Source organism: Thunnus thynnus, chromosome 19 (assembly GCF_963924715.1).
Source record: "Thunnus thynnus chromosome 19, fThuThy2.1, whole genome shotgun sequence".
Lineage (NCBI taxonomy): Eukaryota > Metazoa > Chordata > Actinopteri > Scombriformes > Scombridae > Thunnus > Thunnus thynnus.
The window spans coordinates 1,415,072-1,434,186 of NC_089535.1; the positions used below are offsets into that span (position 1 = coordinate 1,415,072).

At 38.6% G+C, this 19,115-nt stretch overlaps 1 protein-coding gene across 1 annotated transcript in view; it reads right to left on the reverse strand.

Annotated features, from left to right (window-relative positions):
- LOC137170626 (uncharacterized) overlaps nt 1-19,115 on the reverse strand; it is a 303,513-nt gene that overhangs the window by 206,036 nt on the left and 78,362 nt on the right. The window contains exon 2 of the mRNA XM_067574134.1: nt 6,630-6,725. Within this exon, the coding sequence (XP_067430235.1) occupies nt 6,630-6,725 (96 nt within the window). The remainder of the gene's footprint in view (nt 1-6,629; nt 6,726-19,115) is intronic.

A 19,115-nucleotide genomic window follows, 5' to 3' on the forward strand; every position in this document is an offset into this window, starting at 1 on the left:
AGTAAATGTTGTTTTGATTATTGATTATAGGTCATTTTAACAGTTTATATTCTATCATACAGATCAGCATAAAACAATGTTAGTGATTGATCAGCTGAGCTTGAGTAGATTGTTCTGATAACATTTTATTAAATCAGGATCAGATCTAACAGGATGTAAATATTTCTGTGACTTCCTGTAGATTCTTTGAAAGCTGCTGGAAACTGTCTGACTTGACTGCAGCTTTTTGTCACTTCCTGCTGATGCTGCCGCCTGATCCCTCCACTTTACAAGAAAGGAGCAGTTCATCTGAAACAAGCCTACTGATCAGCTTTCCAATAAGGAGGCGTGTCGGTCGGTAAAAGACGTGAAGGCTCTTGTGTATCTTCACTCATGGCTCCTCAGAGCAGGAATAAGAGCTTTGGGACGACCTGCAAGATGGCGGAGCAGAACGACTTCTGGTTCAAGTGAGGATCGAGGAACCTCAGGTTTCTGTAATCCTCTACTGTGATACAGAAACCAGGTTTCTGGTTTACATGGCAGGACAGAAATCAGCTGAGTGCAGAGAGTCGACTGTAAACTGGTTACTGAAGTGCAGCTGAACACACTGATGAAGAGTTTTGATCTGATGAAGCTGAGAACAGAAAAGAGGCTGAACTATGAGAGTGATTGATGTGAGAATCCATAACAAGAAAACCAACAGCTGCTGTCACTATAAGATAAACTCTGGCTTTACTTTCACTGAAGTGGATCAACAAATGATAATTAAACATTAAACTAAATGAACAGTTATATATCACAGAGGAGGCGGTTTCCCACAATCACACAATTTAAAAGACAATTGCGTTTCTTTAAAAGAAAAGAAAAATACAATTATCAACATGACACTTAATAGGATTAAAATGAAATAATGTTTGTGATGTTTAAACATTAATATGAACAGTGTAGAGCTTGTTGTCTACACAGCTGTCTGATGTTGTTCATCTAAATCACTGCATCTTTACCAACTGTTAGTTTACCAAACATGTATCGCAGCTCTGCTTTGTTTTTTTCATCCATTCGTTTTTTCATCTCCTCCAGCTTCTTGACCTTCTCTGTGGCTCTGATCTCCTTCATCTTCTCAATCAGGAAGTCCAAGTGGACATGAATAGACAGTGAATTATCATTCAGGGCGATCCGCTCTAGTTGTTCCACATGGTGGTAAACCTCTGTAAGCAGCTGAATCTGAATCTTCTCTGCTTTCAGTTCTTCCATCTCTGTTTGAAGATTTTCCAGAAGGCTCTTCTTCTGCTCACGATCTACCTTTTTTTTTTCATATTTCTCTTTCACATCTTCAAAGGTCTTCTTAACTTTCCTGGTCTTGTTCACATATCTCCACTTTTCTTTCGCATGATCTTCTGCAGGACACTTATTGGTACAAACAGTACAGCGACCTCCTTTCATGACCTCACAGTGTTTTGGACTTCGGGCCTTTGTGCATCCAGGATGGTGACAGTTCTCTTCACAGATGTTACAGGTGACAGCTCTTTTATAAAAAAACAACCCCCACTTTCCACCTCTGATGTCTTCTTTGTCTTTGTAGACCTCATCAACTTCTACAGTGAACTCTTCATTCTTCTTCATCTCTTGTTCATGTTTCTTCAGAGCTTCTTCAGTCTGTTGGATCTCGTTCTGTTTTAGTTCAATCAGCTGGATTCTGTGTTGCAGGTTTTGGATGCAGGCTGTTATTCTGATGCGTGCGTTCATCACTTCAACAGTTGTTATCAGCTTTTGAGGTTTAGATTTTTCCAGGAAGTCTGTGAATCGCTTCATTCCTCTCTCTGTTACCTTCCATGCGTTCTCTAAAGCAACCTTTGTTTCCTCTGTTCTCTGTGTGGTCTGGTTGTTATTAAACAGGAAGTGAACGGGCTGATTCTTCTCATTTTTGGCACATTTAATGTTTGCAGCTTCAAGTACATGTAGAACATTTTCAGGTGTTATTCCATCTGAGTGTGTGATGAGAGCAACAACATTTTCCTCCAGATCTTTTCCAAACAGAGATGTCACTGAATCAAAGATGTACTTCAGTCGGTCACTCAGTTGATTCTCAGTCGCCTTCATCACCAGACCCACTGCATCAATTTCATGAACTCCATCTTCTGAACGGAACAAGTCAAATAATCTTTGACTGATGATGACATCTTGTTTGATCCCTCTGGTGTCTCCGTATCCAGGAGTATTGATGATGGTCAGAGAGAAGGGCAGAGTTTTATCTTCAAAACCAAAGATCTCGTACACGATCACATCTGATGTCTGACTCTCTGACTGACATCTTCTCTTCTCTTCTTCTACGATCTCAAACCAGATGTTGTCCTCAAACTTCACTCCCATGGTGTAGTTGACCAGAGCGTTGACCAGAGTAGATTTTCCTGTTGCTGTTTCACCAACAAGTAAGATGGTTTTGTTTTTCTTCTTCAGGTTTTTCTCACCAACAGTCTTTCTTGTCAGATTTCCAAACTTCTCTTCCTTTGGTCTCAGCAGGTAGACAGCAGGAGATCCTGAAGAGATCAGAGAACTTTTGGAGATGATGTCCTCATAAGTTGTGTTATAAGTCCTGTCGAAAAAGTAGAGATTCAATCAACTTGTTCTTGCTCACACTGACAAGTTAAATACAATCTAATTATTTTTCACATACATACATACAACAGTATCTGGTTTCATGTGACTCTTGTGCTCCAGAATGAATAATAGTACAGTGGAGTATAAATACTGCAGCTGTGACATCTGTGATTGTAGAATATGAATAAAATGACGTCAAACCAAACAGTCACATTTGGGGATTTTAGTCTAAATGTGAGTTCTGGTTTTGACTGTGAGGACAGAGACTCAGATTACAGTCAATTAAACAGGATCTCCTTCTGCTGTGTAACATACCAACCCAGTCTCACATCAAAATGTTTAATAGCTACGTTGGTCCACAGTGCAAAACGGATTAGTTTCACAATAACGGCTCTAAAATTGTGAGATCCCTACGGTTTTGTTTTGGCCTGTTCTTTTCTATTGGACTGCATCCACATCATGTGACTGTCAAGTTTCTGTCTGCAAAAACAAACAAAATGGCTGACATTTCTTTAATTCTCAGTGGAAAATGCAATATTTTAGGATAGTTTCAATGTTAAAATGCATTTTTATGACATTTCCAGCAAGAAATGTGCATTTTATTTTCATAATCTTTGTTCAGTGAATGTATGTGATGTTTAGCTTGTTAGTTATTATGAAGGTTGTTTCATGTCTCACTAGAAACTGTAGAAATGCAACATCTTCTACTGTTGCTATGGTGGTTGCTATGGGCCCTGCTGCCGCTGAAACCACATATTTGCATGTTGTTTGAATCATTGTCTTTGTATTGTGTAGTTATCTGAGCTGTTATGTTATTTGTGTTATTTTATGTAAGTGTTTGTAATGTAATTTGAAATCCAGAATTTGAAGCTGCGATTGGCTGACTGGAGTATCAGCTGCCCGGAAGTATTTTCCTTCCTGTCAACGTGTCAACGTTTTCTTTTAATGATATCTTTAACATTTTGTCAACAAAAAAACACAAAAGTGTCCTTGATAACTCAACAATATGATGGTTAATGTTAAGGCCATCAGTATTAATTATTTCTCTTTCGATTCTGAGAACTGAAGGGTTTTTTGTCAGTTTTCAATTGCGGAAGCGACTTCATTACCCATGAGCCTCCACGACCGTTACTATGGAGACAAACAAAGGCCACTTTGTGTTAAGCTACAAAACTTTTATTTACTATTATATCTGCTATTTACTTTTAATTACTGAATTTATTCCATACTGATTAAGATTTTTGTGTGCTGTTGGTTCATTGAGTTCTCCCACCCCATTCACACACACACACACCCACACACACACCCACATACATGCACATTTACGGTCCTATCTTACGCCCGGCACAAAGCAAGTGTCTTTGTTAGTTTAAGACTGATGCAGTTGTCATTCTCCCGTCCGGCGCCCACATTGTTTAAATAGCAAATGCACTTGTACCCATCAGAGCGTGTTGGTCTTAAATGAGGTGTGGTCAGGTGTATTGTTGGCGCATTGCTATCTTGAGGCAGCAGAGAGCGATTGTGCTATTGACCAATAAAAACCTGGTCTAACATCAATGACGCAGTGTTTCAGTGTTATTTTAAGGAGCATTATCAAGACAGTAATATGCAGCTGCACAACATACACTCTGCTTGTTACACACACAGGATGCACAGCAGCACACAAACATGCAAAAGGTAACAAATAAAAGGATTACAATGTGAAAGATTATTATTGTGTACAACATATTTTAAAAAATACATGCTTAGTAATGCTTAGTCATAATATTTATCAGAATTAACTAATCGCAGTAATGATGGATAAAATTGTTTAATTATTTGACCAAATCATGGTAATACACGTTGGTATTTAAACAGACGGACAACAGCTGATCAGACACAGATCAACTTTCCTGCTGCATCAATACATGATGACATGAGGAAATAAATGAGGTGAAAACAATGATTAAACTAAAGAAGGAAATAAATCTGCAGCTTCTAGCTGCTGCCATCAGCAGGATCAGAACCTTGGAGAGCTGATCAAGTCCTGATAACTGTGTTGATGATTATTTATATGATTAATATTAATGATTGAATTATTGAACAATATTTAACAAATATTCTTTAACATTTGTTAGAGTACAGTGATCAGGTTTCCATACTTTCAGCAATTAAAACCCTGCTGTTTTGACCTGTTACTCCATGACTGAACAAAACGATTTTAAAGAAACCAAAAATATAACAACAACAAACAAACAACAAACAAACAACAAATTAATGAACAGGATGTTAAACTGGTGGTCTGGGGCCACTGAGGGTCCAGGAGCAGCAGCGTGCCCGTTATGGATCGTGCGCTTTCACTTTGTGCACCAGTAGATCCGTTTCCTCTGCAGAGAAGCTTCCATCTCACTACTTGGCAAATGTGTCATCATAATAGCAATCCACCAAGGTGCAAGTACACCTGGCTGTTAAAGGGAATGGGAGACGACACTCTGATTGGTTTACTGCATTTATGCCGAAAACACACCCATGATTAATGAGGAGACTATGGACAACCCCTTTGAACCATGCACCTGGCACAGCAACCATTTTTCCGCCGTTAGAATAGCAAAAGTGGATTTGGACACACCCTCAATGCAGTTGCACCATGCACTTCAGACCGCCCACTTTAGATTGTTAAAATAGGACCCTTTGTGCATTTGACTACTTTTTGGCTAAAATATCTGAAATAAAACATAATCTTTACTTAACATAGATCATCTAGTTTGGCTGTACTAGATATTTGATATATTTGGTAGATATATCTTTTCACGACCCTATTTTACAAGCCTACTTTGCTCACTGGATGAACTACAACTGTGGTGCTGATTTGTATCAAGCTGCATGGAGCTGCTCTCGGGAATTGTAGTTTTTAAAAAATATTAACATTTTTCCTAAAATAAGAAGTTGTAAATGTGAGTGAATTGAGAGTACACTGAGGAGTTTAAGGGGTTGGTAAACACATTTGTGTAATCAGAGGTCAAGGTTCAAAGGTCAGTATTTCACAGCAGGAGCCATGTAGAATCTTCATACTGACATGTAAAGGCCTTTACACACTGGGGGCGTTTTTTCCGTGCGATTAATTCAAACTGTTGTTTGTGTCATGAGTACTCTCACATAGAACTGAGTATCCTGTTGTGTGTGTTTTGAACTTATTTGCCGTATCTATATTGATAGATCAGCTCCCAGTCTGTCTGTGAACACTGCAGGCAGACAGGTAGGTTCACTCACTACACTGGGAGAAATAAAGCCAATGAATCAATACATTGATGTATCATGTATCATATGTATCATCACCATGTATTTATAAATACAAACACACGTTCAGTAAGTGTCTGCTGTCAGTCAGCCTGGTGAAGGCAGTTTGTCCTCTCAGCTCTCCAGGAGCTGCAGCTGTGGACAGAGACGCTGAACGCAGGTCAGAGATCATCATCCAGTGATGATGATGATCCTCCTCACTCGACAAAAGAAGAGGAGAGCATTATATCCGTTCAGTCCACACCGGTTCAGGGTTCAGCATTTCTGTGCACAGAAGCAGCCGCTGGACAAACTGCCCTCACCAGGCTGACTGACAGCAGAATGAGCTGTCGCAAATTCTTTTGCAAATTCGTGTTTCTGTGTTTCTGTCACAAATTCGTATCACTGTCGGTGTGAATAGTTTTGATTCAAACTATTTGCAGGTGATTATTTCACAGTTTCATGTTGTTTATTTGCATCACGGTGTATGTATAAAGGCCTTTACTCTCCAAAGATCTTTCCAAAGATGTATTTGGTTTAATTCTACATCAAAGTTTTAATTTTCTCATTTCATGGACACAAGCCATCCTAGTTTCACAGAGCACTTTGAAAGTCAAAGATAAAACATGATGCTGATCAGTTTATTGATCTTGTTCCTGTCAACTGATGAAAACAAAACAGGATAACATTCTTCCTGGACAAAATAGTGGTGAAGAATATGTTTGCTATCAAAGGTTTTAATATAGATAATAACTTTCTTTGTCAGAAACGCCTTTCTGTCAGGTTTAAGTTGATACCTTTCACTGTTAAAACGTATTGGTGGATCCATGGACCAGTCACTCCTCATGGACACACAGCAGGGGGCAGGAGAGTCTGGTCTCTGCTGATGGATCCTGAAACAACAAAAGACAAATTAAAGGCAGTTTAAACCTGAAAAATGTTGAAATTTGAACCCAATGTCACTTGTTGAAATCTAAGAACCAGACAGATCATCTGTAAGAGAACAATGGAGGAGAGGTGTTTTCTTATTCACTCAGATTCAAAGTGTTGTCAGTTTCAGTCTCATCTATTCCTCCTTGTAGACGGAATAATTGTCCAGCTGATCTAAACAAATAGGGGGCAACATTTCACATCTCTTCCCCTTCCTCCATGGAGATAAATTACAACATAACTCTGAGTAACAACTGATAGTTACACACATGCTCCTAGAATAGGTATCAGTCATAAAATGTCAGAGAACTCACTGATAGTAAAACAACTTTTTCTACCAAACAGCATTATTTTTCATTAATTGCTGCCATTTTACAACACAGTAATCCAGTAGAGAACTAATTTATTGATATGATACTTCAATATCGATCCAGCTTACTATGATATGCTATGATGCCAAATGTCTCATGGTGCAACTCAGTGCAGTTCATCAGATCAGCTGATATGACCAGCTGATGTCTCATCTGGCCAGTGTCTGCAGCAGCAGCTGGCTGCTCTGACAATGTAGGTGCAACTTTCCAAACAAGCGTTATTTGGATAAACTGACCACATATTACTACCATATTACCACACGTACTTTAAACAGTCCTACAGTGACAATCTCAACAGCATTCAGTCTGGATCCACCATTACTGCTAGGGCTCAGGGCAGCTACTTCTTCTTCCTCTCATGTTGGACTGAGGGCAGACTGGACGCTACAGTGACTCACTATCACCCCTGTGGTACAAAGTGGTATTACGAGACTGTACAGGCCAGACAGGGTTGGAGCTAGCTGGTTAGCATGCTAACTTCAGTAGATATCTCTGTTACACAATACATATAGGTCTTTGACATTACGTCAAAACTGTGATTTCTTCACATTCTGTTGATAAATTTAGTTAATTTCAGAATGTTTAAAACTAAAATAAACATATTCTGACACATTATACCTTTAAAAATAAGTAGCCTAAGTTATAAGAACTTAAGTTTTTGCATTTCTTAGCCCTGAGGTAATGGTTGAAATAATCTGTGTGGCATAAAAATGCCATCTTAAAGAGGTTAAGTTAAAAAAAAGAACCTATCTTTAAAGAATAACCGTTGTGCCCAACGGTTACTCTAGCTACTCTAGATGGCATTACCCTGGCCTCCAGCTCCACCGTAAGGAATCTGGGAGTTATCTTTGATCAGGATATGTCCTTTAACTCCCACATAAAACAAATCTCAAGGACTTCCTTTTTTCACTTATGTAATACTGTAAAAATCAGACACATCCAAAAAAATGCAGAAAAACTAGTCCAGGCATTTGTTACTTCTAGGCTGGATTATTGCAATTTCTTATTATCTCCAGCTGGTCCAGAATGCAGCTGCACGTGTTCTGGCTAAAACTAGAAAAAGAGACCACATTTCTCCCATTTTAGCTTCGCTGCATTGGCTTCCTGTAAAATCCAGAATAGAATTTAAAATCCTTCTCCTCACCTACAAAGCTCTTAATGATCAGGCACCATCATATCTTGAAGAGCTCATAATACCGTATTATCCCACTAGAACACTGCGCTCCCAGTATGCAGCTTACTGGTGGTTCCTACAGTCTTTAAAAGTAGAATGGGAGGCAGAGCCGCCATATTTTTCTTCATATATTATTATCATATATTATTCGGTCCGGGGTGCAGACACCCTCTCTATGTTTAAGAGTAGGCTTAAAACTTTCCTTTTTGATAAAGCTTATAGTTAGGGCCGACCAGGCTCACCTTGGATCAGCCCTTAGTTATGCTGCTATAGGCCTAGACTGCCGGGGGACTTCCCATGATGCACTGAGCTCCTCTCTCCTCCTCCTCCTCTCCATCTGTATGTATTCATGTACCATTAATGCATGTTACTGACTTGGCTTCTTCCCCGGAGTTTTTTGTGTTTTCTCGTCTCGCAGGAAACCTTCAGCTACAGACCGACTGCTGTCCAGCTTGATGCCCACTGCTGCTGCTATTATTATTATTATCATTATTATTAGTCATTAATATGCATATCTCTATTATTATTATTGTTGTTGTTATTATTAGACCTACTCTATGTGAAAAGTGCCTTTGGTGCTATATAAATAAAACTGACTTGACTAATATTTCTCTAATAATGTCCTCTTGCTGTTAAACTGCTAAAGTCAACATGAAAAAATCCTAAAAATTAAAAACATTGATCTGGGTTGTCTTCAATGACTGCACTGTGCTCACAACAATATGCTTGACAAACAGCATGTAGCTGGAGGCCTGTTTTGTCTGAGTTGTGCTGCTGTGATCCTGATTGGTAGCTGAGCTGATTGTTGACAAAACACATCATCAAGGTGAACAACGTCTTTTACCCTGCCATGCTGTGTGCAGTGGAAACATACTTGAACTGTGCCAGCAGGACTCGACTACTCCTAACTGATCATGGCATGACTCAGTATGACGACCACACAATGGAAAAACACTACAATTCTACAAAACACATGTACTAACACTATCCCTCCCTCCAGGATCCTTGAAAGGGTAAACAGCTGGTCCACTGATCCAGAGTAGCATTTTAGTGTATGCAGTCTATAAAACTTGGTTTGTTCAATAGTTAAAATCCAGCCTTTGTTATTTTCTTTTTATGATATTTCATTTCATTTTAGAACATTCATGTATTTTATGTTTATCTGATGCACAAACGCAGGAGCGAAGTATCAGGGATATTAATGACTGGTAATAAATGTGTTTTTATTATGTTTCCTGCAGCCATGCAGACTCACTTTGGTCTGGATTACAATATTTATATTATGACTCGTTCGCTGTGAATTTCAGATGCTTTGTGTGTTCATTGTTTTAAACTTGGTGTGATGGTGCAACTGGATGATTAGTTATGTAGCTCACTACTGTCTCTCAATTTCCTGTCTCACCAGTTACAGGGCATATGAATGAATTGATTATATCATTTAGTAAGTTACATTATTTCTAGTTTCTGTCACAGATCTGGTAGTGCAACATGCTTCAAATGAGAGCAAGAGGACGTCTCTGTAGTGTGTTTTAGAGTGTAGTTATCAATGAAAGCCTGTTTATAAAGCACTGCCTACAGCCTGTTCAGAGTTACTTGTTAATGTTTTTGGTTGCTGTGTGCGTGTGTGTGTGTGTGTGCCTTGTTGTATTGTTACCTGTACCGTATAACATGGCTGTGGCTCCATCAACAATAAATTATCTTCTGATTAGGAATAAACCTGCATCCTGTGTGTGAACTGTCCATAGCTGAATATGCTGCTACGCTGCTTTGACATACAGCATGTTGGTATTTAAGTTTGTTGTCTGTTGTGTGTAAAATATTATAAAACTGGTGTAAAATGTCTCTGGCCATTCAGATTAATACAAAAATCATGAATGTTGTGCAGCATTTAATTTGATGTCATTATACAAACTTTCTCTCAGCACCCCCAACTCTGACTGACTTCCAGCATCCCCAAATCCAGGACAGAATCCCCATCACTTCACCTCAATCTGAGTTTGAACGATCCGCCACCTTTCCAGCATCCAGCATAAACTTTCCAGAGAGGCTGAGCAGTATTTAGATCAATATTTAGATCATATCCTCTGGACCCCCTTTTTTGACAGCCAAGACAGCCCCACAATGTCCAGAAACTTCAGCATCTCAGAGTGTATCTCATCAACTCCTTGTTTTTAACTCCCCCTCAGTGACCTCCATCAGAGACATGGAGACATGTTCTCCTCGTGCTCCTTCTGTGAGCACAGAATCTGCAGTGCTTCTGGTCTCCTGATACTGTCTGCTGCTTCAGCTTCCCCTCATCAACAAATGTTCAAAAGCCTAAAACAATACAGTGACATTATCTTGACCTACTCTCCATGTGTTTTGGAAAGAGGAGGTGGATCCATGGTCCTATTGTTCTCTACGACACACAGCTGGGATCAGGAGATTCTGGTCTCTGCTGTGCAGGATTTCAGGAACAACTTCACCTTCTTCCAACGTCTGTGGAGAAGAAAACAGTCTGAAGTCAAAACTCAAACATCACTTTGTTGTTGTTGATGGTGGTTTATGTTATTATTATCTACAGTCTCTCTGTAAGTAATCTATATTTTACAACAAATATATATTTTTATATATTTGTTGTTGTAAATGTTAATATTTTTATCATATTTGTATGTATTTATATTTTTGTATAAATGTGTGGGATTATGTGACTGTTTTTGTGATTATTTCAGACACTGATAATGTGTTTTATCTTGATTATGTATCAAGTCCTGCCATGAATTGTTCATATAATGACGTCAGCATGATGCAACTAATTTGGTGTCTATATAAACTTTACTCTTTGTCATGTTTGATAATTGCTTTTTACAGTCAAACAATTTTTGGGAGCTAAGTTTGCTTCACCTTAAAGAATCCATATACAATTTAAATTCTATCAAGAAGTTATTTAAGTTTGGGAAAGGTAATGAGTGCTGGTTAACAGTAAGAATTTATGATCAAACTTCACTCTTGTTTTTTGCTTTTGTATATGTATCATTAAACATTAATTTTAAGTCAACTGACAAAAATTTCAGTCATTCAGCTTAAAGACCAATCCACATTGAGCCTGATCCTGTGGATAGCCTGTTGCAGGAATTAATAATAATATTAACAACAAATAGAAATAAAACATTAGACTGTTTTCAATAATAATTTCCTACCTGTTGTATGATGACAAGTCAGTTATTGACGCTCCCTAAAAACTCCCTCTGATTGGTTAAAGGAGTCAGATAACCAACTTCAGACTGACTTCAGCACAGAGAAACACATCTGCAACAATATAAAACATGAAAACATCAAAGTTGTTGATGGATCATCATTAACATTGAAAAGCAACACATTCACACATGACTATATGTCACCATCATCTCTCCTGCTGTTGGAGCAGTTATTGATCCTGAACACAAACTGTTAACAGATCTGATCTGAAGACAAATACAAGATATTCACACAAACACTTTCAACAACCGAGCAACTCATTAAACTAACAGTGAGAGCAGAGAGGAGTCATTAAACACTGAAAACTGTCAGTTATGACCTTACCATACGGAGAATAATATCTGCAACATGGCGGTGAAGAAGATGAAAGTAAAATAGTTCAAACACCCAAACAGAGAGGAAGGGGGGAGGGGGGTTCAAGATGATAAAAGATGCTTTACAGAAGAGGTGTATTCATGTATTTTAACTGTATTTTACTGAAGTGTTTTTAAAAAGTGAACGGACTTTATGAAACACACTTCCAACTTCAGACTGACTTCAGCACAGATGGAACATGAACAGATCAGAGTTTTTGAAGAAGACGACGCAGAAAATCCTCCGAGTCATAAATCACAAGAAATGACTTTAACCAGGAAATAACCACAGAGGGTCAGAGAGGGGAGAGCTCAGAAGGTTTTTAACTGGCTGATTATTAAAATGAATTCAGCATGAAACGGGACTGTTTATGTAGTCCCTCCCACATCCAGAGCTCTTAAACTTTAAACTTGATGCAGCAGATTTAAACATTTAACTCAAGAAGTACATCCAGGTGAAATTAATATTATAGATTAGATTATCTGTGATAAATATGTTCAAAGTATTTTTTCATACATGTTTTGTTTTTTATTATTTTTTTTTATTATTATTTGAAATACAGTTTGATATATTGTAACAGAATCTCATCCCACAGTAACCCTAACCTTTTGCACCAGTACAAATTTACAATGTGACATCAAATCAATCAATTTTCTAATCTGTGTTCTAATAGCTGCAGTATCAGCAGTGTTAAACAGACTTGGCAGCAAATCTGGTGGTTGGTGAAAGGGCGGCACTTTTTATTTAAGCCAAAACTCAGAACATAACCTGCTCCAGACCACGTTACGTTTGCAGCATGAGTTACCATGGTGATGTAGCAGGTTAACAGAGAGTTACCATGGTGATGTAGCAGACTAAAAGAGAGTTACCATGGTGATGTAGCAGGTTAAAAGAGAGACACCTTTGTGACATTGAAACCCTGCAGGTTCAACATACCTCACTAACCCACTAATCTCTGTTCATAGTTCAACATTCAAGTCGTCTTATTACTGCAAAACAACAACATCAAACACAATCTGATGAAACAAACACTGTTCTGCTTCTTACCTGTTCAGTCTGATCACTGTGACGTAATTTCTTCTGATTCTCAAATCTGAATGATTGATCAGACTGTGACTTGTGCAGCGCTGCTTCCTGCTCTGATAGAACAGAAAGAACTGTGTAAAACAGGAAGTGCGACTGATAAAAGCAAAAACCACAGCAGAGGGTGTAGGTGTGGTTTCAGGAGCACAATGAATTCTGGTATTCAGACAAAATAACAAACAATAAAACCATCAAATGGTATTTATTTATACACATTTAGATTACGTTATAATTAAATATATCTTTGTGCCACAAGTCTTACAAAATGATTATAAATGTGTCCTTCCTGTAAATATCTGTATTGTTAACACTGAAAATCATATTTAGTTTGACTGCTGGAGACCTGAGACTGAGATAACACTGTGTTTACATCTCTGACCACAAATCACTGAATAAAATAAGACAAAACATTCAAGATGTAGTTTTAGTTTTGTTCTTCTGTTTAACTCTCTGTCTCCTGGCGTCAGTTATGGAAGAAGACCTCAGACACTTTACTTCAGCAAAAGTACCAATACATCAATGTAAGAATACTCCTTTATATCAGATGACAGCAGTACATCTGGGTACTTTGGTAAAAGCAGCTTCTCTAATTTGACTGCTGGTAAATTCAAATTCTGAGGTCTTTGCAAATTTAATACCATAAATTAAAAACACTTTTTTTTTAGCCATCATGAGCCTAAATCCTACAGCCAGTCAGGCAAACAAATATGTTATGTCAGAAAAAATAAAGTGATGAGCGTCCTCTCTATTTCTTTATTGAAAAATTACAAATACAATGGGAGAGCAAGCACATGTTTAATGATCATGTCGATGTCAATCAGTCTGTTTGATGACTATGGCACATGTGGTTTTCCACAGTTGAACCAGTTTAACACACTCTACTTATGATCAGCCGGAACAGTTTCTTTTTGTTTGGAAGGAATCTTTTCTTCTAAAAGACAATATATAACAGAGTTGTAGTTTAAATTAAAAACCAGTCTAAGGCCTTGTATTAAAAACCAGACCTCCTGATCATTAGTGCCTGTGTTAACAGTAAAATTTTAATATTCAATTTAAAATCAATAATCTTTTTAAAAATCATTTTACTTGGTAAACCATTCCAGTCTATCTGTAAATGTTGGTGCTGTGTAATAAAACCTGCATATATGAGGACCATGTCTGGCTCCTCTTCCTCCACATGGAGTGATCTCCAACCCAGAAAGCATTTCTGAAGACGGCGGCAAAAACATTTTTAACAAAATCTACTTTTAATCTGGTACCAAACTCTATAATGCTCAGTCCCCCATATTCCTTACTTTTATACGCTGCTCAAAAGAATTAAGTGAACACTTAAATCACACATGAGATCTTGATGAACAAATTATTCAAGCTGAAAATCTTTACTGATGTACATCGTTTAAACTGTTGAGAACAAAATGACCCAGCAACAGTCAGTGGAAACCAAAATCATCAACCCACTGAGGGCTGGATTCAAAATCACACCGAAAATCAAAGTAAAAAAATTGAAATCACAGGCTGATCCAACTTGCATGAATTTTATTACGGCAACTCATAATGTGACTCAGTAGTGTGAGTCACATGCCTGCATGCATATGTATATTTGGTCAGAAACATGCACACCAGGAGCCTGCTGGAGGGACAAAAAGCCAACGCATTTCCATCACTGTAGGGTTCTGGAGAAATACAATTTACTGAGCTTTGACAATTTTAGATTATTCTCAAATTTGTGCCTAGTTTATAAAATGTTAAATGGTTTGTCCTCCTCCACTATGTGACTTTGTGTTCACTCACTCAGTAAGTTCTATTAGATCCTCCAGAATATCCTCTATACAAGATTGGACCATTTCATCACACTGCATTTGGACAGTCAGCTCAGCTCAGCTTTTTTTTGCTTTGTACTGTTTGTTGTTGTGCTGTTGTGATTGTGGGGGACTATGGATGCAAATTAGCTTCAAGCTTAATACTGCACACTGTCTGGTTCAATAAATCAAATCAATAAATCAATCATCCAAAGAGACAGAAAACATTCAATAACCAAATATTACAGATAGACACTGTTATGTCCCCAGTCTAGGGGAAACATGGACATAACATGTTTAGAGCCCCCACTCTTCCCAAGCCCAAGAATGGTCAGCCCAACAACCATCAAAGGTCACTGTACCAGTTTATTTTGCAGAACTTCGGAGCTGAGCAATGCCCAAAACAACAAACAAAAGTAAACTAACCCCCCACCCTAAACTTCCCTATCAAAAAACAAAATAGAAACAAAAGACAAAGCATAAGGTTCACACCAAAAAAAAGGGCTTCTCACTCCTACTTATTAAAACTGCTACCTAAGCCTGTGCAAATATTTACAATGTACAAGAACTATCATCTAATGGAGAAGAGCCTGCCTATCAGACATGGCTGACATTAAATCTGCAGCACTTTACCACTCCTATACATAACTAACACACACACACTATGACTAGCAGGATGGGCTTCCATTGTTGGACATGGGAGAGAGAGAGAGGGCAGGAGCCGGCATCAGCTTGTGTTTAAATCATCTGTTCTGGGCAATCAGCCATCAGCATGTTCCGGCACCCAGACCAATCAGGGACCACCACCTGCACGCAGTCAGACATGCACACACTAGAGGGGTGAGGAAGAGAGAGAGCAGTTAGTGTAAAAATAGAAATACAGATGACCAGCAGGAGCAAAAAACACAATAATGACTATGGGCCCTATCTTACACCTGGCGCAAAGCGGCGCCAAGCACAACGCAAGTGTCTTTGTTAGTTTAAGACTGATGCAGTTGTCATTTTCCCGTCCGGCGCCCACGTTGTTTAAATAGCAAAGGCACTTGCGCCCATCAGAGCGTGTTGGTCTTAAATGAGGTGTGGTCAGGCGCATTGTTGGCGCATTGCTATCTTTAGGCAGCAGAGAGCGATTGTGCTATTGACCAATAAAAACCTGGTCTAACATCAGTGACGCAGTGTTTCAGTGTTATTTTAAGGAGCATTATCAAGACAGTAATATGCAGCTGCACAACATACACTCTGCTTGTTACACACACAGGATGCACAGCAGCACACAAACATGCAAAAGGTAACAAATAAAAGGATTACAATGTGAAAGATTATTATTGTGTACAACATATTTTAAAAAATACATGTCATAATGCTTAGTCATAATATTTATCAGAATTAACTAATCGCAGTAATGATGGATAAAATTGTTTAATTATTTGACCAAATTGTGGCAAAACACGTAGGCATTTAAACAGATGGACAACAACAGATCAGACACAGATCAACTTTCCTGCTGCATCAATACATGATGACATGAGGAAATAAATGAGGTGAAAACAATGATTAAACTAAAGAAGGAAATAAATCTGCAGCTTCTAGCTGCTGCCATCAGCAGGATCAGAACCATGGAGAGCTGATCAAGTCCTGATAACTGTGTTAATGATTATTTATATGATTAATATTAATGATTGAATTGATGAACAATATTTAACAAATATTCTTTAACATTTGTTAGAGTACAGTGATCAGGTTTCCATACTTTCAGCAATTAAAACCCTGCTGGTTTGACCTGTTACTCCATGACTGAACAAAACGATTTTAAAGAAACCAAAAATATAACAACAACAAACAAACAACAAACAAACAACAAATTAATGAACAGGATGTTAAACTGGTGGTCTGGGGCCACTGAGGGTTCAGGAGCAGCAGTGTGCTTGTTATGGATCGTGCGCTTTCACTTTGTGCACGAGCAGATCAGTTTCCTCTGCAGAGAAGCTTCCTTCTTACTACTTGGCAAATGTGTCATCATAATAGCAATCCGCCAAGGTGCAAGTACACCTGGCTCTTAAAGGGAATGGGAGACGACACTCTGATTGGTTTATTGCATGTTACGCTGAAAACACACCCATGATTAATGAGGAGACTATGGACAACCCTTTGAACCATGCACCTGGCACATCAACCATTTTTCTGCCGTTAAAATAGCAAAAGTGGATTTGGACACACCCTAAATGCACTTGCACCATGCACTTCAGACCATGTGCTTTAGATCGTTAAAATAGGGCACCAAGGGTCATAACAACACAATATGAACATTACATCATTATTTAATTCTCGTCCACATTATGAACTGAAATAACATTTCATAACTTTTGGTTACGAGTGTGACATGAAGATTCTCCTCTGTACAGATGTTGAAGCCCTGACAGTCTAAATATTTGACAGATTAGCTAAGTAATATAATGTCTTGTTGTTGCAGCTGAAATATCAGCTTGTCTAGTTAGGTGAGAAAGGCAACTCAACACCAGAGACACAGTATTCTTTTGCAGTCCAACTGCCTTTAATAAATTACTAAAGCATATGCATAAGGGCTCCCTGAGCTCTGCAGCAAGAGAGGAGCCCCTTGATAAACAGTTCACACAAACATTTTACACTTTCAGCCTCCACCCAGCACAACTGTCAATAAAAGCAATAATAATTGTGTGCAGTCACAAAGTCAATAACAATACCATATATGGTGTCATGCCTGTCTTGTACAGCTTCCAGTTCTTGCATTTAGTTCCCCTTAACCTAATCTATTTTCCACTTTTTTCTTCCCTAACAGAGGAGAGACACTCATTTCATCTACACAAACAAGGAGCGCAATATCTTGGCGAGACATCTTACTTAAAACAGAACAATGTGGTTACAGCATATAAAAGGTCAATAGATAAGGTCAATGATCACCAAAGTATTAATACAATAATATAATAATTTCTCCAACAGTACACTTCTGTCATTTTTATCCTCCAATATATTTAGCTGATACCGATGGTCTTGGTGTAAAAGTTTGGCGTGTTGCAAAGAGAACACTCCTGTGTAATTTGCAGTGATCAGTTCTTGAGCAAGCTGCGATCGGGCTAGGATTTCTATTTCTAGCCACCCACCAAGTGATACCTTATCCATAAATCTTTATGGGTTGGAGCATGACAGTGCAAATCACTCTCTCTCTCTCTCAGCTTAGCAGGATGAGTTGAGGTATCACTACATCGATTAAATCAAGATAGGCTAGTCTGAGCCTTTGCTGCCCTGCTCATCTGCAGGGGGTTGAGGTTGCTGTCCTGCCCACTCGATGAGGTCACTTGCAGCCTTTCTGCAATGGCTGACATGGATCTATGTAGCTCTTTCTGCTATCTTTACTGCAGTTGGTTACCAGTAGAACCTTGAATGGGCCTGTCCAATGTGGTTTTTGCCAGTTCCGCTGTTTGCAGTCCTTAACCACCACCCAGTACTGGCAGTGCTGCTTTCACCTGAGTATGAGTAGACTTTAGAGATTTGGAAAGGTTAATGCAGTAGTTTAGCATGGTATCATCAAACTCCTCCCCCCTTAGGGGTTGTAATTGCCCAGGAGAAGACATCCCTGTGTCCATGGGTCGCCCATGATGATCTCAAATGAGGACAAACCTGTTTTAGATTTTCCTTGTCTCCTCATGCATAATAGCACTTAGGGGAGGACTTTTACCCGATTGAGCCCTGTTTCTTCACACACTTCAGCTAGTTTGTTTTTGATAGTGCCATTGTCTCACTCTATTGCTCCTTCAGTCTGGTCCTACAGTATGTTTTCAAATCAATCTCTAGGTAATCTGACATTTTATCAACAGATATTGTGTGTACCAATATCTGTTGGCAGTCTCCATCATCCCCCCTGTTGATATGTGGTCCTTCTTCCCATGTGTCAATCTTGCAAGATAAGAAAACAAACATTTTGGCACAGTTTTCGCTCTTTTGAAGGGGCATTCTGCTGGATTTTAACCAGTTCAGCTAAAGAGACAGAAAAAGTTAAGAAATGTTAGACATTTGCACCACAGTGGCTGCAAACCATGGGATGCAGCCATGTACATTATTTATTGGCTAACTGCTCTCTCTTTTATTGTCTATAATAACTCCATGGATGCAGTGGGCGCTGCGAAGCTAGCAGCGTTGTCAAATCAAATATGACGTGTGGCACAGCAGCATCAGCTGTTCTCTGTATTTATGATCTCTGTCGGATAAACATAAGTGTGTTCATGAAAACATATATATTAACTTTTAATTCACTTCACAACGTGTCATTATGTGACAGAAATATGCACATACATTATTATC